This window comes from Odocoileus virginianus, chromosome 26, assembly GCF_023699985.2.
Source record: "Odocoileus virginianus isolate 20LAN1187 ecotype Illinois chromosome 26, Ovbor_1.2, whole genome shotgun sequence".
NCBI lineage: Eukaryota > Metazoa > Chordata > Mammalia > Artiodactyla > Cervidae > Odocoileus > Odocoileus virginianus.
The window spans coordinates 29,537,584-29,562,912 of NC_069699.1; the positions used below are offsets into that span (position 1 = coordinate 29,537,584).

The 25,329-nt window shown below is 37.5% G+C and overlaps 1 protein-coding gene and 1 pseudogene across 7 annotated transcripts in view; both read left to right on the forward strand.

Annotated features, from left to right (window-relative positions):
• Positions 1–145: 145 nt before the first annotated feature.
• The window catches only part of UBA3 (ubiquitin like modifier activating enzyme 3), a 28,923-nt gene continuing 3,739 nt past the window's right edge, over positions 146–25,329 (forward strand). The window contains exons 1-11 of one of the 7 annotated variants that reach the window (XM_020910132.2): positions 146–328; positions 5,322–5,363; positions 7,186–7,306; positions 8,806–8,886; positions 13,311–13,393; positions 16,379–16,459; positions 19,994–20,037; positions 20,389–20,453; positions 20,760–20,915; positions 21,948–22,050; positions 22,194–22,307. In XM_020910132.2, the coding sequence (XP_020765791.1) occupies positions 7,187–7,306; positions 8,806–8,886; positions 13,311–13,393; positions 16,379–16,459; positions 19,994–20,037; positions 20,389–20,453; positions 20,760–20,915; positions 21,948–22,050; positions 22,194–22,307 (847 nt within the window). In that variant the 5' untranslated portion in view covers positions 146–328; positions 5,322–5,363; position 7,186. Of the gene's footprint in view, positions 329–3,748; positions 3,772–4,920; positions 5,137–5,321; positions 5,364–7,185; positions 7,307–8,805; positions 8,887–13,310; positions 13,394–16,378; positions 16,460–19,993; positions 20,038–20,388; positions 20,454–20,759; positions 20,916–21,947; positions 22,051–22,193; positions 22,308–25,329 lie in introns of those variants that run through there. The other 6 variants (XM_020910125.2, XM_070455694.1, XM_070455695.1 and 3 more) reach the window with 6 other exon arrangements.
• Positions 11,819–11,917, forward strand: LOC139031357 (U6 spliceosomal RNA; annotated as a pseudogene).

Consider the following 25,329-nt stretch of genomic DNA (forward strand, 5'->3'; position numbering starts at 1 on the left):
GATCGGCTCTGCGGTTGGCGGACAGTGGAGTAAAGGAAATTGGGAGCGGACGGGCGTTTCTTCTCTTCTTTGCTTCTTGATTGGTTCTAAGCGGTTGGTTACAGGAAAACAGGGTCCCCCGAAGCAGAGCAGAGATGAACCGACAGAAAGTAACCAGCGGAAATCCTCTGGGTGAAGTGAGGTGGCAGAGCCTTCCCCGGCAGTCCGAATACAAACAACCTTCTTTAAAATACCCCTTTTGAATGTTTAACCTAGGAATGTTGTCTGGACTTTAGGGAAAATTTTTGCAGCTGTTCAGAAGCGCCAATTGAGTGAAACGGAGTGGAAGGTAACTGTAGTGTTACTGAAGGATGCGCTGGTTTTGAAAGTTAAGTCGTTACTAACCTTTGCGCATCCAAATGCAATTCACATGTTTTCTGTTTCACGATGAGTCACCGTAAGTGAAATCAGACTGGTCAAATGGAAAAGAAATACGTGTGTAGAGCAGAACGGCTGGTTTGTTTTTTCACTCCCCTTCTTTATTCTCCATCTTTGTTTTCTGTGGGCAAATTTATACACCTACTGTGCCCTTCTGATGAAGTGGGCACTCAGGTCACTTCAACCCTGAGCTGAGCATGTTGTTTTGTTTGAAAGTAAACAGTGATCTGCAGTATACTGATAGTTCTGCTGGAAATACTGTTCCAGTATTTTCTGGACAGAAACATGGATTCCACTCCAAAAGTTTTTCTTACTTTTGTCCTAATTTCTGTGCACAACTCTAAAGGAGCATAGTATTTTAATAGATAATGTGGTAGCTCGGTATCCCAGCCCAAAGAACTGCCAAGAGATGTAATAGTTGTAAATTTCCTTCTTGGGGGTTCCAAAGAGTCATCTTTTTTTCAGTTAAGGGAGTGGTTGATAAAGGAAACCTCCTGTTATCAAAATGCATGAGAATAAAGTACTTTGGTTAGTAACAGATCATGTGATTTCTAAGATGCTAATATCTAAGATAATGAAATCTCTAAACCTGCAAGTGGTGCTGTTTTTAAAAATTGAATTCATTTTCCTTAGACCACCAATTTTCAAAAAAGTTGGAAAGTGATAAAATGTATGTAATGCAAAGTCTTGAAGACATAATTTGATTTCCCTGGATAATTCAGAAGGTAGCTAAGGAAATTTCAGTGGCTCTAAGAAATTAATCCTACTACTGGTGTTTAGAAAAGTATGATGATTGGATAGAATCAGTGCTAAGATATAGCGTTCAGTTCAGTTCAGTTCAGTCACTCAGTTGTGTCCAACTCTTCGTGACCCCATGGACTGCAGCACGCCAGACCTCCCTGTCCATCACCAACTCCTGGAGTTTACCCAAACTCACGTCCATCGAGTCAGTGATGCCATCCAACCATCTCATCCTCTGTCGTCCCCTTATCCTCCCACCTTCAATCTTTCCCAGCATCAGGGTCTTTTCAAATGAGTCAGTTCTTCATATCAGATAGCCAAAGTATTGGAGTTTCAGTTTCAGCATCAGTCTTTCCAGTGAATATTCAGGACTAATTTCCTTTAGACTGATTGGTTGGATCTCCTTGCAGTCCAAGGGACTCTCAAAAGTCTTCTCCAAATCACAGTTCAAAAGCAGCAATTCTTCAGCGCTCAGCTTTCCTTATAGTCCAACTCTCACATCCATACATGACTACTGGAAAAACCATAGCCTTGATGCTTTCTGAATAGTGTTTACCATGTGAAAGTGTTCCTGAGCTCTCACATTTTCTTGACTCTGGAAAAATGGGAAGGTTTAAAGTCAGAGCAAAATTAGAGTCCTAGCTCCTTTGTTGCTGGTGGGTGATTTTGGAGAAATTACTTAATTTCCTCCAACCTCAGTTTCTTCATGTGTAAAGTGGGTGCTATAGGAACATCTGCCATGTAGGTGAATGAAGATAAATAAAATAGTGGATGGGAAGTGTTTGGAGTATAGGGATTGCTCACAGTTAGATGTTACTGTTTACTTTTTTTTTTTTTTTTAAGATACCTGATATTTTGGCAATTTAAAACATATGTTTTATTTGGCTGGGTTAGGTATTGGTTTTGGCAGGTAGTATCTTCGATCTTTGTTGCAGCAAGAGGAATCTTTACTTATGGCATGTGGAGACTGTAGTTATGCCATGTGAAAACTCTTCGGTTGTGGCAGGAGAACTCTTTGGTTGCAGCATGTGGGATATAGTTCCCTGATCAGGATTGGAACCTAGGTCCCCTCCATTGAGAGTGCGGAGTCTTAGTCACTGGACCACCAAGGAGGTCCCTATTGTTACTGATATTAATCATAATATGATTCATTTATATGGTATTAACAGTGCTTTAACCTGAGTTGTTTTCTATGCCGCTACAGTGAATGTTCACTGACCCTTCTCTATCTTGTTGCACTTTTATTTCTATGATTGTATCCCAGTAGACTTGATGGCCAAAAAAAAAAAAAAAAGGTTGAAAAGTTTCACTTTTCAACAGATTGAGGACGCCAACAGATTGAGTCCTTTCCAGGTAAAACAGGTGAAAAGAATGCAGTCTTGCTATGCCTTCAAGGATCTTGCTATGCAGTAGAGACTTAACTACTGGACAGTGAGTACTAGATAGAGGTGTGCCAGTGCTTGATGCTCAGTTACAGGAAGTCAGAAGGTGTGGAAGAATTCCTTGGGGCTTGAGAATTTCGAGAAGCAGCACTGTGGCCAAGCTGAGTAAATGATCTCCGTTAAGACCAATGTAGGAGCCCCAGTAGGACCCCATTAGGAGCTGTGGCCAAGAACTCTTACCATCCAGTTTCTCAGGACTGCATGACCATAAGCTGTCAAGTGTGTGTTAATAATAATATCATTACTCATTGGTCATAGGCAATTAACATCCAGTAAATATTTGTTCAGCATTTTTTAATTTATTTGTTTAAACTTTCAAAGAAGTTTAAAAATAAAGAAATGAAAAAACTTGGATAGAGCTATATATAGCATGATCCTTTTCTTCCTGTCTCCTAAAATAGTAACCATGCTTCTCTCTCTGGTTCAACTATGAGAGACTTCTTTTTTTCCCACTACACATTTCTACCTTTATCATAAAATCATTTAAAATAAAAATGAACACATATGGAATCCTTACTTTATTTCTGGCTGTTTGAAATGCTCTACTTTAGTAACAGCTCTTTGTCACTATTTAGGGGGATGGGATTCAACATAGAGGCCTTTCTGGGGCTTTTCTGTCCAAATCTCTGCTTCTAGATAGGCCACTCAAGAGTATTGTCTGTATATAAATCATAGTGGATAATCTAAAAGTTCGTTATATATTCCATTTGAAATAAGGTAAATCTGATGTAGGTTTTGCTTGCATGTATCTGTTACTTTCATAATTGGCAAGGACAAGTGGCTCTTTCTTATCAGTCACGCTGAGCCAGTGGGAGTGCCTGGTGTCATCTATCAGAATACCACCACAGTGAGTCAGGGTGTGAGTCCCAAGGCAGGAGCAGGGCCAGATGACTTCTTCCTGGGCCAACTGGCTTAGACAGTGAAGAATCTGCCTGCAATGCAGGAGACCCGGGTTTGATCCGTGAGTTGGGAAGATCCCCTGGAGAAGGGAAGGGCAACCCACTCCAGTATTCTTGCCTGGAGAATCCCATGGGCAGAGGAACCTGGTGGGCTACAGTCCATGGGGTCACAGAGAGTTGGACTCGACTGAGCAACTAACACTTTCACTTTTTTCATTTTCTTGTGCCAGCAGCTTCCTGTTTCTGGGCCTGAGCTTTGTCCTCATGAAATGGTGGGTTTGAACTATGTGGTCTCCAAGGTGTCCCTTGGTTTTTATCATTTGAGAGGGCTGTGATGCTCACTGCCATTAATGGAAAGGCCTCCTAAAAGCATTGCTGGAGACCCAGCACACATGAGTCTGTTTTGAAAAAGAAGGGTTTAACCTTAGTAGTTTCCATCTGTAAAGGAGTTTGGGCAAAAAAAAAAAAAAAAAAAGTTTTTGGGTTGTTGTTGAGACATGTGACGTGGAGAGGGGCTGGTGTCTGTCTCCTAGTGTGGGACTTTGGGCTATGAACTCTGTCCCTCCATTGACTGTCTGGCACTGACTTTCAGCTCAATGAATGTTATTGAATTAAACTTGATTGGGGGATAATAAAGATCAAAGAGGAAATTAAATATAATTTATCAGCAGCTACATTAACTGAGTGCTAACCAGGCTTTATGCTTTCCATTTCAGCGATTCTCAAGGTTTATTTTGCCCAGAATCAACCTGGGTTTACTGAAGTCTGCAAATAGGGCCTGAAAACTTGCATTTATAACAAGTTTCCTAATGATGCTGACGTGGCTGATCAGGGACTATATTTTGGAAACTGAATAGATTTCATTTAATTTCAGACTTACAAGGTGAACATTATCATCCTCAGTTTACAAATGAAGACACAGTAGTGCCCAAAGTCTCACAGTTAATAGGTGGAGAGTTAAGGATTTAAATAAACCGACCTTTCTGACTCAAAATCTCATTCGTGTCCCACTCCAAGAAAGGATATATGTATGTATGTATGTATGTATGTGTGTGTATATATATATATATATATATATATATATATGTTTTGCTTGTTTGTTTTGAACATGGTTGTTTCTATCCAGCCATTCAGACACATAGGAACTCAGGTGCCTGCGTGTGCAGACACACACAGACACACACACACCCCTATGTATCCACTTATATGTCTGCAGATCTATCTCTGACTCTGGAAAATAGTGCGAGATTCTATCACCCTTTATCTTGAGGTGATGAGATGCTTTGTATATACATAAATCGTATAAACAACGTATTTGTTATTCGTATAAATTATAATTTATACAATTTATGTATATGCATAAATAAGCTACGGGTGAGGTTGTATTTTCACACAACACTATACACTGGGTAAGACTTCTCTAAGTGTATTTAATCATGATTTTAATCACAAAGAAGCCTTTAAACCCGCGGGAGCCTCGCACAGCCAGCCCCAGCAGCGCCGCCTCCTCCCCGCAGTCCCCGCCCCTCTTCACCGGCCCCTCCTGGCCGGTCCCGCCCCGCCCCGCCCCTTCGCTCCTCCCACCGTGGGGGTGCCTGGGAAGAGGCGGAGAACAATATGGCGGATGGTGAGGAGCCGTAAGTACCCGGGCTCTGCAGGCGCCCCGGGCCGGGCTGGGTTGTGAGAGAGCGCGGCGGTGGGCGGTCGCCGCCTCCACCCGGGGTCCTCCCACCCTCCGCCCCGTCCCCTCGCCCCCCATCCCCTCGCGGCGCCCAGTGTGTAGCGTGATGCTGACCCTTCTTTTATTCTCTCTTTCTTTTAGGGAGAAGAAAAGAAGGAGAATAGAGGAGCTGCTGGCTGAGAAGTTAGTGCTGCCGGGAGGCCGGGGCCCTCTCCGGGGGCCCCCGCCTCCCTTCACCCCAGGCCTAGGGGACCAGCCGCAGCGGGCCCGGGGGGCTGGGAGGGGGGGCACCCGGAGCGCAGGCCGCGCGGCCTCATCCCCCCGACCCCCGCCCGCAGCCCCAGGGGCCCGGCGGGCCCTCCTGCTGTCTGTCTCGCGCGGGCCCTGGGCCCGGGTACCGCGCTCAGCTTCCGCGCCGGCCCGCCGCGGTGCCTAACCTTAAGGTCTTGCGGAAGGACCCTTGCGCCCCTCTCTTCCTCCATCCCAGATTGTCAGAGCCGAGACTTTGTGAGAAGGGAGTCTTATCAAAACACACGAAACGGACGATGGGCCGTTTTTTGGCCTTTCGAAAACACTGAGACAGTAGTATTAATTGCAAACTTTTGAGGAGAACTTTAAGTCTGGTATCGTACTAAGCACTTCAGTCAGTTTTGCAAAATCATTGGCTCTGAAAGGAGAGTGTTGCCTCCAGAGAGCTTTTATTTTCCATGTGTTACACACCTTATTTCATATCAGATGCCTAGTTTTGTGCTGGTGAGACAGGTTTAAACGAAGTGTGTTACACCCCGCGCAGCATCACCTATTTTCTCTTCCTCCTTACTTGGGACGGGAGGAAAATGCTTTTGCAGTGGGCGTGGTGAGTTAGTCGTTTCTGTGGCAGTCCCCAGTAGCGGGGCCTTAGGTATCTCAGAAAGTTGAATTTCAATCACAAGAGGACTTGGAACAAGTTTAGTTTAACATTTCTTCCCACCTTTCATTTCATTCCACTTTTGCTTAAAATGACAGTTACAATTTGAATGTTTACTATATACCACGTATTGTACTAAGGCCTCTATGTGGATTATCTCTATCATTCTGACGTTAAGAAGTAGCTACAGACAGGCTACAGATGAGGTTTATGACTGTCCAGTAATCTGCTGAAGGTCACAATGCTATTAATTGTGGAACCGAATCCAGCTGTGACATCAAACCCTGTGGTCTTTATTGCTAGGCAATACTTGGTTCAAAATTGGATATTACTAAATATGTTTGAAAGTAGAAATTGTGGGATTGTAGGAAATTTGAAAATTAAAAATAATTACAAGGAAACATGAGTCTTGCAATGAATAGAACATATATTTTGTTAGAGGCATCCCTCCTTACTAGATTGTATGTTCTTAAAGGTTTCTAGATGGTATTGCCTATCTGTGACATAATTATAACCTAAAACTTTCCTTGTGTTTAGTGGCAATAGAAGCCACGTTATAGTCCTAAGAGATTCTTTTTTGAAAATTAGGACCTCAGAGAAAAATGTGCATAAGTTTCTCTCATCAGAAATAAATTATACCTTTCAAACTTGGAAAGGACACATGAGTTATGTTAGATGTCAAGCATTAGGATTCTGGAAGTGGAGGGATTTTTTTGTTGTTTGTTTTTTCTTGTAGCTTATATTTTATGTTCCAAGGCTGTTCATAGAATAAATTGGGCAGTTTGCTGTGTTTAGTAAGTTCCAAATGTTTAAAAAGCCCATTTCTCACTGATAGATCAGTATCCCAAGTTTGATTTTAGGTTATTTTAGGAACCCAGAATCATACTGATTATTTCCTCAATCTGTTCTTAACTTTACATAAACTATATAATAGCAAGAAAAGACAATAAAAGCATAAGTGTAACTACATTGAATATTACCCTTTGTATTTGAGCAGGTCTGGTTGTGGTTACCTTTTCATGTGGGGAAACCATATTAGTTGTAGGTGTGGCTTTTTCATACTGATCTTTGCAGCTGAATTTACTGTGTTCTGTGCAGAATGGCTGTTGATGGTGGGTGTGGGGACACTGGAGACTGGGAAGGTCGCTGGAACCATGTAAAGAAGTTCCTCGAGCGATCTGGACCCTTCACACACCCTGATTTCGAACCGAGCACTGAAGTGAGAAATGTTTATTTTTAAATAACTCCTCTAATAGTTTTATGTTGCAAATATAATGCTTCCTTTTTAATTTACTCTTATAATAAAAATACTAATAGAATTGTGTAAGTTATCTTGAAATAGTAAATAGAATATTTGCAACTGATTTTATTTGAATAATATTTGAGTTGTTTTCACATTTTTCAAATGTAATATGTTAATTTTCAAGAGTAAAATGACTTCATAACCTCACTTAAAATTATGTTATACTTCATTTAAAATGCCAGTTTAAAATTACTTGTGAGACACACCTTTTTAATCCTTGCTATGAGAAATTTAACTTTCATAGATACAGATGTGCTTGCTTAAATTTTGAAGTTTATTTGAAATGAGTATCTTTACTTAGAATTGAATATAATTAGTTTTGCAATTGAATATAATTAGTTTATAAATAATTACTTAGAATTCAATATAATTAATTGCCTGTTAAAAAGTATAAAAAGTATGTGACTGCTGTATCATAGAGGAATAGAATTTGGAACTGGTAGTGTCTGACTTAAAGCAAATGTTCAGTAAGAAACAACTTGTTTTTTATTATGGGATGGGAAATATTCCTTTACAGTAAATATTTTATCTCCTTTTATGTTGATGAAGAGATACTGTTTTGAATTAGAAGTATTGTGCTGCTCCTGAATTTAAGGTGCACACTCTTAGGTTTGACTTGTCTTATCTGAGTAACCTGAGTAATCTTGGACAAAATTGACAGTCTTCTGTATTTCTTTGGATAATCCAGCATATTTTCTTATGCTTCTGATTTTCTTTTTTTGCAGGGGTGAGGCAGGGAGCTAATAATTTAAGATTCTTGTATTAAGTGGTTGTTTCAAATTATATTTCTGCTGATAGGCAAAAAATAAGAGTTTTACCTGTTTTTTCTTCCTGCCATCTTCTGTTTTGTAAGTCTAACCAACTGTGTGGAAAAGCAGCTGTTATTGTTCTTACCCCCCTTTTTTCTTAAAGACCTCTAAACAGCTTGTGCAGTGCTTGATCTTCAGTTCTTATGATTTTTATACTTTTCTATTTTTAAGAAGTCAGCTAAATAATTGAGTTTAATGCTCTCCTTTCAAAGTTGAAAAAAGAGACAACTATAAACTAGGCATATTTTTTCTTGTTAGAAATAGTAGCTTTTTAATTTCAACCAGTAAAACTCAGTTTAGCAACATTAAAGTTGGAACTCTCAGAAATCATTCAGTTCAGTTCAGTTGCTCAGTCGTGTCTGACTCTTTGTGACCCCATGAATCGCAGCACTCCAGGCCTCCCTGTCCAGAAATCATTAGGGTTATACAATTTCTGGTTATATCTTGTTCATAAATTTAAATAATTTATTAATTTCAAAGGTTGCTGTTTATCTTCAGTTGCATTTTTCATGGAAACAGAGAAACTCTTCTATAGTTTGTTGCTTTATTGATGGTACTTATGATTTTCATCAACTAGATTTTAATATGCCTTTTCGTTCTTTACAGTCTCTCCAGTTTTTGTTAGATACATGTAAAGTTCTAGTCATTGGAGCTGGCGGCTTAGGATGTGAGCTCCTGAAAAACCTGGTAATATATATATAAAATATGTACTTTCCTTCTCTATGATAATTAAACCTTTTTCCTTTTCTGTCATTCCTTTATTATGATTGTTAATTGTTTCTCCTGAGCCTTTGTTAGATAAGTTTAGCAGGTCAAATTCCAGATAGTAATTAAAATGATGATGTAATTTAACTTTTTAAACCCTAAAGTCCTTGGCTATAAAGTAATGATTGATAAGACATTTTTATTTCTCCTTTCTTCTCTTCTTTTTATCCAGCAAATTTTTGTGCTTCCTCTTGTAAAGTGCTTGTTAATTCAGACAAGTAAATAGCAAAACTGTTAATTCATATTTCACATGTAATTTCAAAGTATTTATTATTTTGTATGTCCCTCAAAATAATCCACTTAGGTGAATAGGATACTATCTCATTTTATATAGAGGAAGACACAGGTTCAGGAATGTTAAATGACAAGTTTTTTCTGGATTATGGTATTGTGCCTGGAATCTAATCCAGGCCATCAGTTTTTAGTCAAGTATTTCTCTGAACCATTGTGTCATTACATGATCTAATCATACAGTAATTTTTTTTTTGATAACCATATGGTAGTAGACCCATAAAATATGGGAAAGCTAAACCTTTTTTTTCTTTTTTTGGTCAGTCTGTTTTAAAAGAACATCATCTCAAGAGAGGGTACTATTTAGTGAAGCTATTCCTATGTACTGGATGGAATCCATAATATGTGACGTAATTAGTTTCATTGACTTCTGATAACTACAAAGTAGATCTTTATAAGATTTTATCAGTTTATTTAACAAAAATGGTTAGGGGAAGAATTGATTTGGAGCTGTTTTATGCTTGCTTTTTGACCAGTATGTGGAAAAGTGGAAATGATAGAGCATACTCCTTAGAAAATGAAGCAGGTAACAGCCAGATGAAGATTCTAGTCAGCCTTGGGACCTAAGTTTAAATATAAATAAGCACATTACTTTTGCTAGGAAACACTAACGTCACTCCTAGTGAGACTGCAAAAACTTAATACACTTCCTGGTACTTAGTACTATGCTTGGTTCTGTGGGCATTGCTGGTCATCATGATGTATGTCCTTAGTGAATTTGAAGGATCATTGGGAAGACGTCTCTCACAAAATAAATAGCCGTATGTATCATATAGGGCTTACCAGATGGTACAGTGGTAAAGACTTTCCTGGTCAATGCAGGAGATGCATGTTTGATCCCTGGATTGGGAAGATCCCCTGGAGAAGGAAATGGCAACACACTCCAGTATTTTGCCTGGAAAATGCCATGGACAGAGGAATCTGGTGGGCTGCATTGTGCCCTGAGAGAGAGAGAGACAGAGAGACACAGACACACACAGACACACACACACACACACGATGTGCCCTGTGAGAGAGAGACAGAGACACACAGACACAGAGACACACAGACACACACACGCAATGTGCCCTGTGATAGGATGCCAAAATGACAGTACTTTATTAGATACAAACACCCTTGCAGCACAAGAACCAAAGGATTTAGGAAACTTAGGCTGTGGTTTTCATAGGCATTGTATGCACAAATCTCCTAAATAGTTAGCTTTTTTCCATTTCAAAGCTGTTACTTGCAAACGTGATAGATACCAGTTTAAAATGTAAAGTAACTCGAGGTTAGATCTGAGGAATAGTCATCAAGCAACTTCAGAAGTGGCCTTGTTACTCAGTGCCTTGTAATAATCTCTTACATAGAAGGAAACTGGGTTTTCAATTTTGCCACTTGTTACTTTGCTTGTTTCACACATAAATAACAAAAGAGAGATACATGCAAATTTTTTTAATTGTTCGTAAGCCCCCAAAGGCTCATTCTAAAATAAAGGATATGACATTAATATTATTGATTGAGCAAATATTTATTGAACCTCTTTCTCTATATACCAGGTACAGTTTTAATGCTAAAGATACAGCTTTGAACAAAACAGGCCTTTGTATGTCGAAGGCTTCTGTTTTAGTGGAAGGAAAACACAAGTGAACTATATTGTATGTCAGATGGTAATAAATGCTTAAATGCTATGGAGAAAGGAAGGATGGAATATAGATAGCCTGGCGAGAGGGGAAAGTGTTCACAAAAAGGTGCTATTTAGGCAAAGAGGTGAGCAAGAACATTCTAAGCAGAGGGAGTATCAGGTGCAAAAGCTGTGAAGTGGGAACGTAACTGTTATGTTCCGGGAGAACAGGGAGGTCATTGTAGCTAAAGCAGAAGTGAGGAACTGGGCGTTTTCTAGGAGGATGTATCAGAGATAACAAAATGAGCTTGGAGTGAGCGTCACAAAAGGCTTAAGGTGCTGCTGTAAGAACTTTGCCCTTTACTCTGAGTCAGGAAGTCACTGGAGGAGGTCTAAGTCTGTGAGTTGACTCCGTACAGCTTTAACCTGGCTCGCTGTGGCTGGTGTATTAAGAAGAGGGAAGAGGAAGAACAGGGAGTGGAGAGGCAGCTGTGAAGGCTGTTGAAGTCACCTAGGCAAGAGATGATGGGTGGTCCCTTAGAAGAGGGAAGTGATACCGGAGGTGGTGCGAGGAGATTGGATTATGGATGTTTTGAAGATGAAATCAATAGGATTTGCTGGTGGGTTGGTGTAGGACATAAGAGGAGTCAAGGCTGACATGATAAGGTTTTTGCAGTGAGCAGCTGGAAAGATGGAGTTGGCTTTCACTGAAGTGAGGTGGGCTGGGTAAAGAACAGATTTGCTGGTTTGGGTCAGCAAGGGTGATTGGCTTTGGTTTTGGAAACTGTTACATTTCAGATATTAATATCTGTTAGATGATGGTTTACCTTACAAGATGGTCTGAAATCGCCATAAGTAACCAAAGCTAGTAAGTGCAAGGGTGCCCCAAATTCTGGCCAGTAAATGAGGAGGGAAATTCTTGAGCATAGTGAATGGGAAACCAATTTTTAAAGTGTTCAGTGCTTGCTTCGGCAGCACATATACTCAAATTGGGACGATACAGAGAAGATTAGCACAGCCCCTGTGCAAGGATGACACGCAAATTCCTTGGACTCTGTGGGAGAGGGTGAGGGCGGGATGATATGGGAGAATGACATTGAAACATGTAAATTATCATATGTGAAACAAATCACCAGTCCAGGTTCGATGCATGATGCAGGATGCACTGGGCTGCATGCACTGGGCTGATGCACTGGGATGACCCAGAGGGATGGGAAGGGGAGGGAGTTGGGAGGGGGGTTCAGGATGGGGAACACATGTACACCCATGGCGGATTCAAGTCAATGTATGGCAAAACCAATACAGTGTTGTGTTATAAAATAAATAAATAAATTAAAAAAAAAGAGAGAGCAAAAAGAATTGATTAAAATAATATATTAAAAAATAATATTGTAAAGTAATTAGCCTCCAACTAATAAAAATAAATGAAAAAAATTTTAAAAAAATTAAAAAAAATATATTAAAAAATAAATAAATAAAAAGTGTTCAGATTCTTGAGTGAGGTGACCAGGTGAAGAATGTGTTTTAAGGAGGGGAATCGATCCAAATACTGGAGATGGGTCATATTAGAGAGTGTAAGAGTTGGTCATTGGAGATCACTGGTGACTGATAAGTGTGGTTTTCAGTGGAGTGAAAGCTTGTTTACAACAAGTGCAAGAGAGGAATTTGAGAATGAAAGTATGGACAACTCTTACTATAAAGAGGGCAGAAAAATGGTGAAATTATTACCAAGTGATTGAATTTGATTACCTAAGTAAACTGACCATGACCAGAGAAGCATAATTGAGTCTTGAGACCTATTTTTTTTTAATCTGCTAGTAAGTTTGAACACCTTGTACTGTTAAAATATGTGGCATTATCATTGAAACACAATTGTTGCCTTTCTCTAGCTCTTTAATTGCTTGCTCTTGACTCTGCTTTTAAGGTATTTCTTTTACATGTCCAGGGTGTGTGTGTGTATATATACACACACACACACATATATATATATATATATATATGTGTGTGTGTGTGTTTATAATCTTACAGTTATTTCTGATTGGCAGCATGCTTACATTAATATAAATCTTGTAGGAATTACTTTCAACAGTATTCTAGAAAAGAATAGCAACTATAGTTAAGTAGTAAGAATAGTAAAATTAAAATATCTAGCAGCAGCAGCAGCAAAACAAACTTTAACAGATGTGTTTATGGGATTATGAAGCAACTATAGAAATTTTGAGTTATTCTCTTTGGGTTATGGATTATTTAAAACTGAGTACCTATACTTTTTTAACCTTTACAAGAACCCTGAGTTTTATATACCTTGTATGACTTTAACCATTGAATACAATTATGCAGAACTTATTACTGAGAACTTATAGATTTAAAACCACTGAAAAGAAATTTAAAAATTTCAAATGTGATGAACCTTTTGCTTAATTAGATTTTTTTTTCCTTTTATTCTCACAGGCCTTGTCTGGTTTTAGACAGATTCACGTTATAGACATGGACACTATAGATGTTTCCAATCTGAATAGGCAATTTTTATTTAGGTGAGTTTTAATATCCTATTTTAAAATTGTGGTAATCATTCGAATTTGAGTACATTTTCAGTTTAATAAAAAACTACTGAGAGGATACTACTAATTTTGTTAAGAACTGTCACTCCTGTCTTAGGTAAATTTTGCAGGAAAATTTTGGACATTCTGGCAAAAATAGTTTTGTAAACAAATACATGTTTTTGTTGATTTTAAAGAAATGTCCAAAAGGTAAATGTGATCTTTGGGATGATCATGCCTTGAAGACACCGAGTTCTGTTCTTTCCCTCCTGTTGATTTCATAAGAGAACAGTAAATGTGTATTAGGCCTTAGTGAGATATATTGGTAGGGACTTATGAGCCAAGACTTGAGTGGTGACTCTGGGGCAGTGAAGTTATGACACAGTTTGAATTTTTTTTTTTTTTTTTCAGTTTGAACTTTTTATAGAAGGTGAAATAAGATGGTGAGTTAAGGAGAGAAAACCCAGGAGCACGTGAAATGTAACTTGCTCCTAACTTGCTTCTTATACCTAAGGATAATTACCTTAGGTATAAGTGAAATGTAGTAAACATCTGGGAGCGGCTTATGTGGAGTGACTTTAAATACGAGAAGTAGTCCTTACATGCAGATCTGAGGAAAAGTTAATTAATGAATATTACTATGTAGTGTTTAGGGACTTGAATGGCTGAGATAAAAGTGTATTTGTTACTCAAAGAATTACACGGATGGGCTTCCCTGGTGGCTCAGATGGTAAAGAATCCGCCTGCAGTGTGGCAGACCTGGGTTTGATCTCTGGGTTGAAAAGATCCCCTGGAGGAAAGCCTGACAACCCACTGCAGTGTTCTTTCCTGGAGAATCTCCGTGGATTGAGGAGCCTGGCGGGCTATAGTCCATGAAATCGCGAAGAGTCAGACACGACCGAGTGACTAAGAACAGCACAGAGATAACGACTTTCTTCTCTCTCTATAGTGATCACAGAGTACTGACAAAAGGTGCTCAAATAATCTTAGGATGCAGGATGAGGTTAGGTAACAGAAAAGATAAAATTAACTTTGGGAAAGATCTTAAACAAGTTGAAGAATGGGTTAAACTAAGTCAGGTTAACAAAGTATTGTAATTGTACGGTGAACCGTACATTTAACTTTTAAGGTTTTGTTTGTATTATTTTTCAGCCCTTGACATTTCTCTTCTCTTGATAGAAAAAGTTTGTGGGCCCTTTCTAGTCTGACAAATATTTAGTGTAGGACTGCTCTTCAAATGACACCTCCAAATTGTTTGCTTATTGATAATAAGCTGTGCCCTTTAATATAGGGTTGAAATAATGATTGAAGATCATAGTGACTGAAGATTTGTCAAGTGCTTAGGATATATTAAGTACTTTCTGAGCTCTTTATCTATATTACTTAATTTAATCTCAGAGCAAAAACCCCACAGTAGGTTCTTGTTTTCCAGGTTAAATAATTAGGCCAAGATACCTTGCAAGGATGATGTGTTGCTGTATAACAGTGCCATTCTTGCATGGATGATGTGTATGAAAGGCCATTTTACTCAAAGTACAGTGTTTCAGAGGAGTAATTGAATCCCATAATTCTGGAATGGTAAAGTAGCAGTTCCTAAAGAAACCATCTTAGAGTTCTTTTTTTGGGATCAATTATGAAAGCACATATAATACATAGTCTGAAAGATTCTTGAAACAGTTTTATCTACTCTGTATACCTAAAGAACTCTGTCCAGTGTAGTTGGATGCAACTGAAATCAAGTTGCTTGACTTATGCTAGAACCTCTTGTAATTACAAGTTTGGACAAAGAATAAAACTCTTAGCAGAAGTTTTGAGTCAAAAGAGCATTCTGCCTTGTTGGAGAGAAGAAATTTGACCTGTTAAAGCATTTTTTAAAAATTCCTATTTTATTTATTTTTAGCATTTTATTTATTTAGCACCAAAAGCATTTTGTGTTGGGGTATAGCTGATTAACAATGTTGTAGTAGTTTCAGGTGAATAGCCGAGGGACTCAGCCATACATATACATGTTAAAAATTCCAGTTTTAAATAAAATACAATTTCTGATGTGCACAGTGACTGTTTAATTTTCATTTATTTTTCAAGTGTTTACTCTGTGCTTAGCTAGGGAAGGAGTACAAAGAGATGAGTATGGTAACTTTCTTCCAGTTGTTCATAGTCTGGTAGGTATGATAGACCTATGTATGTAACCAAAAATCATATTGTGAAAAAGTAGTGATGAAGCGCTTATCATGTATACCTGAGGGAGTGATATATTCCCGAGAAGAGAATGAGGAAATATTAGGAAAGAAAAATACCATTCAAAATACGCGTTCGTACTGAGATTAGAAGAGAGAACTCATGTCCTTTCCTGTCTGTAACTGAGGTTATTATCTAGGAGTAACCTTTCGAGGCCTTTTATTTTGACCTTCTTGAAGGTAGTGGTAGCATTTGCAATTCTAGATGCTGCCTTTGGACCTACTCCTTCAGAAACCATAGTTGTGGCTGCTTACGGGGTACAGTGTTTACTTGTCAGCACACATGGGAAGAAGTGGGTATGTGAACACTCTCGCATCCCTAGGACCCCTTGATTTTTTTTCTGCCAAGACCTGCATAATAACACCTTGAAGTTCTGAGATTCAGGCCAAAGACATGGAGATCTCTGGATCTGGGATAATTTTTTACGTTAGGAAGCACAACGTTGAGAAGTGGCTGGGAAACATGCTGTTGTTACACTTTACCTTAAAAAACTTCATATTTTCACTTAAATACTTAATTAGACTTGTCAGTACTTAAAAATACTTAATTTGGAATATCAACAAGGGTTTTACATTTAGTGTTGAATGACTCATTATTCATCAGAAATACTTAGGTAAAAATATTCCTTCTAAATAGCCTCCAGAAAAATTCACTGTGGATATATTTATATATGAAAATAGATTATGTAGATAATCTAGATTTACATCATGAATGATAATTTAAATATAATTTTTTCTGTAGGCCTAAAGATGTTGGAAGACCTAAGGCCGAAGTTGCTGCAGAATTTCTAAATGACAGAGTTCCTGATTGCAATGTAGTTCCGTATCCTTTTGACAAATAAGTTACTCAATACTTAACTATTTGAAGCTTTTTATTTTTATTATTATACGAGAGATGTTTAACACAGAGAGTACAGATAGGCAGAAAAAATAAGCAGCAGCAGTAAGCTTATTACTGACATATATTTTGGTAACCCTTTGTTTAATGTCCTTTCAGTCTTTTCTTTTTAAGGTTATATAAAATGTTTTTTGCCCTAAATTAAGCTTAAGTAGCAAGTACCTTCATTTATTTGCCTTATTGTCTTTAATATAAGTTTCAATTGCATATGTCCTCGACTAGACACTTAAGTTTGTAGGCTGGATCCTGGTAATCTTTGTATCGCCTTACCATAGCAGGCAAAGTAAAGAGTCAGTATATTATTAGTTAAATGGAAGGTGTGTCAGAATAAATATATTTTTATAAGAAACATGTTTTAAAAAAGGACTATGCACACTTTGTTGATTCCCATACCTTTAGATCCAGGGAACTTTTAGTATTTTATGGAAACTTAAGAAATGGGATTTGTTATGTTGAAAATACCACAAGATACAAAAAGTCGACATACACAAATCAATTGTATTTCTGTATACTAGCAGTGAACACATGGAAACTGAAATTTAAACTACAGTGCCATTTATAACCACTCAAAAAAAGGAGAAATACTTAGGGGTAAACCTAACAAAATAAGCATAGGTCTTGTATGCTGAATATTGCAAAATGTAAATGAAAGAAATCAAAAGCGATCTAAATAATGGAATGATAGTGTTTAAGATCTGGATGATTTAACATAGTAAAGATGTCACTTAGCCCCAGATTTGTGTACAATTTGTATATAAGTTTCTATCAAAATTCCTGCAAACTTTTCCTGTTGCTCTAAACAGGATTATTCTAAAATTGATAGAGCTAAGGATTACCTAAGACAATACTGTGAAAGAATAACATTGGAGGAATCACTGGCCAATTTCAAGAGTTATTATCTAAGTACAATAATCAAGACTGTGGTGTTGCCAAGGAGAGAGTATAGACACAGACCAGCAGGACAGAATAGAGAAACCAGAAATAGCCACATGCAAGTATGGCCAATTTATACTTGACAGAGGTGCAAAAACAATTCACTCTAGGAAGGACCATCTTTTCAGTAAATTGTGGTAGCAAAAAAAAGAAAAAAGCATCTCAAAACTCAACATTGCAAAAATAAACTCAAGATAGATCATAAGTATAAAATGTAAACCTGTAGAACTTTGGAAGATAACATAGGAGAAATAGCTTTGGGATGCAGGGTTATAAAAATCCATAGACCACATCAAAAGAATAATCCATAAAAGAAAAGAAATGGTAAATTGAATGTCATCAAAATTAAAAACTTTTGCTCTGTGAAGGATCTTGTTAGGATGACAAGATAAGCTACACACTGGGAAATACTTATGAAGTAGGTATCTGACAAAGGATTCATCAAGAATATATAAGGAACTCTCATAACAGTAAAAAGCAGTTAGAAAATGGACCAAAAATATGAAGGGATATTTCACTAAAGAAAATGGTAAAAAGCTCATGATAAGATATTCAGTATTACTAGCTTTAAGGGAGATCCAGGTTATGATCACAATGAGATTTACTACACACTTTTTAGGATAGCTGACATAAAAAATAGTAATGAATGTTTGCAAAGATACAGGAAAACTGGAAATGTAAAATGGTAGTCATTTGGAAAATAGTTTGGCTATTTTTTTTTTTAATTTGAATATATACTTTACATACAACTCAGCAGTTTCATTCCTGGGCATTTACCATCTGTATAAAAACTCCAAAGTAGCCAAAAACTGGCGACTACTCAAACATCCATCAATAGGTGAATAGTATTATTGTACTGAGCAATAAAAAACTAACGAAGTACAGCTTGGATGGATATCAAGAGCATTATGTTGAATGAAAAATGCCAATCTCAAAAGGTCATATACTGTATGATTGCATATAACCTTCAGATATCAAAATTGCAGAGATGGAGAGCACATTAGTGATTGCCAGGGTGTGGCATATTGGAGGGGATAGATGTGACTGTGAAGGGGTAGCGGGAAGGAGATATTTGTGGTGCTGTAGGAGTTGTGCATCTTACTTGTAGTCGATATGCAGATATACGTGTATTTAAATGACAGAACCTAACACACACGTTGTGCCAGGGTCACGTTTGTAATTTTGATATGGTACTGTAGTTTATATATGATGTAACCCTTAGGGGAAACTGGGTGAGAGAAATATGGGACACTGTGTACTGTCTTTGCAAAAATAAAAAGTTTCAACATACAAATACATGTCCTTACCAGGGAGAAAGAGAAAAAAAGAAGTGTGTACACTGTTTTGTCTCTCTCCCTTATTTAGATCTGGGGAACTTTGGGTATTTTGTAGAAATTGAAGAGATGGCATTTCTTGGTCTGGCTCCTGGGTCTCCTGTTTTTATTCCGCTAATGTTTGCTCTGGTTCTCTTTGACTTTCATTTTCTAGTTGCAGCTTATACCTCTTGTTTGCCTGGTATTCAAAAGGAATAGGGGTCTTGGTGGGTGAGGGCTAGAATTGAACATATTTCTTTATTTGTAGGCCAGAATAATAATAAAAAAAAATCTAGAGCACACATACTGTGTATTGTGCCTCTTTTCCATTTTGGTTTTTAAAGTCTGCAATGGATGATTTGTTTCAGGGGAGTGTAATTTATGTGTTACTAAATGAAATTGCTCCATTAGAAAAAATTTTTAAAAATGGGTTTTTTTTTTTGCATATGTATGCCATTCAGATGTTAAGTACTATGATTCACACTCACAGCCGGTTTTGAATGGCGTTCTCTTGGCACCCTCCAGGCTGGGGAAAGCCTGCTAATATGGTGCAGGTTGGGCAGAGAGACTCGAAAAACTGAGTTCAGTGAGAAAGGAAGGAAATTCACCCTTCCCCCAATAAGAGGAAAAGATCAATAACAAATCCTTAGCACCTGAGAAAGCTATCGGAAACATCTGTGTTTTCTAAAAATTAGTTTTGCAGTAACTTTTTTTAAAATTGCCTATGTCTGACATGTAAAACTAAAAATTTAAGGTGTACAGTGTATTAATTTGTGCAGTACGTTAACTCCTAGAATCCCCTTTGTAAGTGGGAACTATAGCATACCCATTCCCTTCACTGAACAAATTTTTATTGCCTCTCTGCTTGATGCTGATGGTTGAAGACACACATTCTATTTTCCCAAAGTTTATGGTTTTACATAAGAATTGCAGCAGAGTAGAAAGTATAACAGAGATAAAATTATACTGATAAGGAGGCTTGGGGTTGAGAGAAACTATTCTGTGTCATTAGGGGAGAGGAGTGTTTAGAAAACAGTTTTTTCAGGAGGTAGGATTGTTTTCATTTTATCAGATTCCTTGAATTCCATTGCTTTGAACACTGATGACTTATGTCTTGTTTTAAATATACATTTATAATTTGATCCTGTGGCATTGTTGAATTCATCTTACAAGTTAAAAATTTAGCAGCTTAAGTTCCTTTACTTATATTCAGACATTTCAACAAGATTCAGGATTTTGACGACACTTTCTATCGACGTAAGTTTTCCACTTGAAATTCAATTCTCACTGAATTTTTATGTTTTTTAGTTGCTGTTTACAGATTGCTTGCTGTTTTATTGCTATTTCTTTACTTGCTTTCATTTCTTGGTGTTGGCTTTTCAGGAATGATGTTGACTGATTGAAAGGAGGATGGCACTGTTTTTTAATTCTTAGTTGGCACCATTAGCTGCATTTTTATATGCTGTTTTGAGTAAGGATTACTCAAGGATTGGAAGCTGTGTATGTTTATTTTAAAATGAAAAATGTTTTTTGTTTCTTAGAAATTGTGAATTATTTTGTGTGGCAGCATTTTTAAAAACTCAACTTGCATTTTTTTTTTTCTCATAGAATTTCATATAATTGTGTGTGGACTGGACTCCATCATAGCCAGAAGATGGATAAATGGCATGCTGGTAAAGACTTAGTGTTTTTACAGTTCTTTGAAGTTCTTCCTGCTGCTCTTAACATACTAAAAATGAGACTTCATGTCATATTTTTGAAAAATCAGAGTTTATTCAATTTTCAGTAATAGATGTAGTTCATTGTTTATTGCCATTCATTAATTTGCAGGTTTGGATGTAAATTGCTACTAATGTAATCCCTTGATTTGATGTATTAGTATTCAATAATGTGATTGACTTTTAGAATTGTTGAAAGCATTCTCCCTTTTTGAATTCTTATCCCCCTCTCCTTTTAAACCCTTGAAACAATTTTCCTAGATATCTCTTCTAAATTATGAAGATGGTGTATTAGATCCAAGCTCCATTGTCCCTTTGATAGATGGGGGGACAGAAGGTTTTAAAGGAAATGCCCGGGTGATTCTGCCTGGAATGACTGCTTGTATTGAATGCACGCTGGAACTATATCCACCACAGGTAATCACAGAAGTACCTGCATCCGTTTGATAGTATCCTGGGGTGAAATAAGGGTTGCACTATTAAGATTAGTCAATATTTAGGATTTTTATTTAGGAATAACCATATTTTAAAAGGCATGCTAAGAAGAACGATAATGAAATACGAAATTTTGCTTTATTTAAGGAAAGATACAGACATAATGTATCTTCCCTGATGACTCAGCGGTAAAGAATCTGCATGCAGTGCAGGAGACTTGGGTTGCATCCCTTGATCCGGGAAGATCCGCTGGAGAAAGAAATGGCAACCTACTCCAGTATTGCCAGAAAAACCCCATGGACAGAGGAACCTGGTGGGCTCTAGTCCATGGGGTTGCGAGAACTGAACATGATTGAGCGACTGAGCACACACAGTCATAGACGCAATATGATCATTTTGATGCTGTTCTGTTCTCATAATTCATTTCTGTTAGTTTTTTATTTAGAAAATAAGGAACAGGGGATCAGTTAGGAAGTTATATGTTGGGATAGAGCTGTAATCTGTTTTGTTGGGTTTTTGCCTGTGTTTCAAGGATATAAAGACACCAGAGATGAGAATGTTATTTCCAAAGATGAGGCTCTTTAATTGCATTTCCACTTGAAAGGGCATTTAGAAGTCTGATTTAGAAATAATTTTATTAGTTTTTATTTGAAATTGATTTGTTTTGCTTAATTTTATATCTTACAGATTTAAATCTTAGTTAAACATAATAGAGTACTCATATTTGAGAATTTATTCACTCCTATTCTTCCCATGTTCTAACAAAGCTTAACTTTATGTATTTTTTTAAGTATAGGGCAGACCTATTTTTTTTAGGGAGATCAACCTAAGTGAAGTGACTTAGATCAGCTGTGTTAATTTCAGAAGCATTCTTAATAGTATTAAATATTTTGTTCCTGTAAGTGGAAGTCTAATATGAATTATAAGAAACTTTACAAACTAGATCATAACTAGAAGTTACATTTTAAAATAATTTATTTAAAATCCACTAAAAAAGGCAAACTGTGTTTTTAGGTTAATTTTCCCATGTGCACCATTGCGTCAATGCCCCGGCTACCAGAACACTGTATTGAGTATGTCAGGATATTGCAGTGGCCTAAGGAGCAGCCTTTTGGAGGTAATAAACCTAATTTCATAGTTCAGAATTACATAAGATACTTGTCTATATTATTTATTTGGACATTTACCTTAAAAATAAGTTGATTTATGTGTACATGTTTCTGTCTTCAGTTCCTTTTTTTTTTCCCCCTTTCCTGACAGAAGGGGTTCCATTAGATGGTGATGACCCTGATCATATTCAGTGGATTTTCCAAAAAGCCCTGGAAAGAGCATCACAATATAATATTAGAGGTGTTACATATAGGCTCACTCAAGGTAAGTTAGTGAATTTTCATTAATAACTATCTTAAGATGGTCCCTTTTTCAGAGGATGTGATGCTTTGGGGGAAATAATTGATAAGTGATTTCAGATAGTACTATCCCTTTGCGATTCAGTAAAGGTGCTCTGGAAATAACAGTTCCAGCTGCCCCAAATTTGTTAGAAGGAAACTGAATTTACTAGAATCCATAGCACTTCTTAACTAGGAGGAATTTAATCATTGAATCTTATTTACTCAGGCTTAGAGGAGTCCCTGAGTCATCCAGGTCAAGCCATTCATTGACTTTATCTTTTGCTGAAGAGCAGTTTATCCATTTCTGGGGCAATCATTTCACATTTGGACAGTATTGTTATGACAGTTCTATGTATTGAAGAGAAATCTCCATCTTTTTTGTGTGGGCTGGATATTGTCTCAGAGTGTGCCATATGCTTATGCCATATGTAAATTTCATTCTCTTTCAAGTAATAGCCCTTAACATATTGAACCCTCCAAATTGTTATCACTCCCATCAACCTTGCTAGTTCCTTTAACCCATCAACATGTTTCCATAACTCAAATTCCCATCATGCTATTTTCTTCTAACCATATTTCAGTTATCCATACTTCTCTGAACTATCCAGGTGAGAATGCAGTGCTCTAGGATGAGTCTTAGGATACACTTCTGAGCATTGATGCAGTCTTAGAGGAAGCCAGGGTTTTGTATTATTTGTTTGTGGGTTTTTTTTTTCATTTATTTTTATTAGTTGGAGGCTAATTACTTTACAGTATTGTAGTGGTTTTTACATGAATCAGCAATGGACTGTTCCCCATCCTGATCTCCCCTCCCACCTCTCTCCCCACCCCATCCCTCTGGGTCTTCCCAGTGCACCAGCCCTGAGCGCTTGTCTCATGTATCCAACCTGGGCTGGCAAGGTTTGTGGTTTACATTGATGCTATACTTTTGATTCCTTCAGGTTACTGTCTGCTAAAATCTGGAAGTTTTTTTCACATATGCAATTGCTAAGCCACATCTCACTGTTACAGATTTGGCAGTTTTGGGGGATGGCACTTTTTTTTTTCTTTATATTCAAGTATAGGTCCTTTTAAATTTATTCTTAAACTCATCCTGCTGTTCTGTATATATATATATATATGTATTAGGTTGGTGCAAATGTAATTTCAGGTTTGAACTGTGAATTTTAAATCATTGTAACTAGGCTCGAACACATCTTTATTAATCAAAATAGGAACCATTATTAATCAACACATTTTTGCCAATGAAAAATAAACAGCAAGTAATAAGTCATTTAGTAAAAAAACATAAAGTGAGAAATGCACATTAAAATGATGTATAACATAATCACATTTATTTAGAATGTATTCCAACATCAAATGGCAGATTTCAACACTGCAAAAACAGTTACTTTTGCACCAACCTAATATGTTCTCTATGCCTGCCAATTTAACATATTCTTTTTAGCTTCATATCACTTGTTTTGATAATATCTTTTACCTCTTTTCCAAATATTTAAAAATTTTAACAAGACTAAAGTGGCTGAGAACAGATAACTGAGTCATACTTCTGGTCAGGACCTTTTACATTTATCCCCTTCTGTTGATTGTATGTTCTTGAGTACTTCATGTTTCTTTATCTTGTTCACAAGGATGTCATGAAAGACCTTTCCAAATGCTCTATTGAGGCTCATCTTCCACATTTGCCTCGGCCCCAAAGCTAGTCCTGGTAACCAAATGAGGTAGTCTTGTGACTTGTCTCAGTAACAGTCCTAATACTCAGTTTTAGTGACTAATGTTTCTTACTGTATCTACTCATAGTTCACCTTTCCTAGAATTTTGTCCAAGATCATTAAGCTCACCAGAAAGAGCTTTGTCTTTCTGAAAATCTGCCATTTCTCTCCTGTAATTATTTCCTTGTTTGCTGATGTTTTAGTAATGTCATTTGAAAATTCTATTCTTATACAGTCCTTGTTTGCATTTGTACACTCATTGTTCCATTGTTGGGGCTTCCCTGTGGCTCAGATGGTAAAGCCTCTGCCTGCAATGCGGGAAACCCAGGTTCAATCCCTGGGTCGGGAAAATCCCCTGGAGAAGGAAATGGCAACCCACTCCAGTACTCTTGCCTGAGAAACTCCATGTACTGTTGCCTGAGGAGCCTGGTAGGCGACAGTGGAGTTGCAAAGAGTTGGATATGACTGAGCGACTTCACTTTCTTTGTTCCATTGTTCTGACCTGCTTTGTGTTCCTGGAGCACACCTAGCATGATCCCACCTTAGAACTTTAATAACTCCTGATGCTTTTGCCTGGAATACTCTTCCTTGGATTCCCCTCACGGTTGGTTGCCTGTCACTCAGGTATCAACTTAACAATTTCCTGATCATACCAACTGATGATGACTTATAAATCATTCACTATTTTACCTTTTTATAATTGCTCAGAATTCAGATAGCCTTGTTTTCCTATATGAAGAATATTTCATCCTTACACTCTGATTCATCCCTGTCCTGGGACCTTTGCCCCTGCCATATACACAATTGCACTTTCCCCAGGTCATTGCATGAATGGGTCTTTTTCATGGTTTAGATTTCTATTCAAATTATCATCTCCCCAAGGAGACCATCTAATGGACTCCTCCATCACTGTAAGATAATTTTTTTTACTGCTTCTCTGTACAGCACCTAGAATGGTATCTGACATATAATCCACATTTATTTGCTAATTGTTTGAATTAACAAATGAATTCCGTTTGTCCTGATTGGGAATTGCAAACTCATTTCTGTGTATAGTCTTATTTATCCTTCCATACCTTTTAGCAAGGCTTGGTGTGTATTTCTTAGCTTGATGTTTGAGAGCCTTGACAAGCAGTAGAGAAGCCAAATTGGAAGTGGAATCCAGATTTTTTGAGGGGTGAGAGATGGGTGAATCTTATTGGACAGTGTGTCTTCAGCTTCTCACTATTTGTGACAACCTGTTTCTCCTTCCACTATATCCTGCTCTTTGTGGTTCACTGGTGAGCTTCCAGG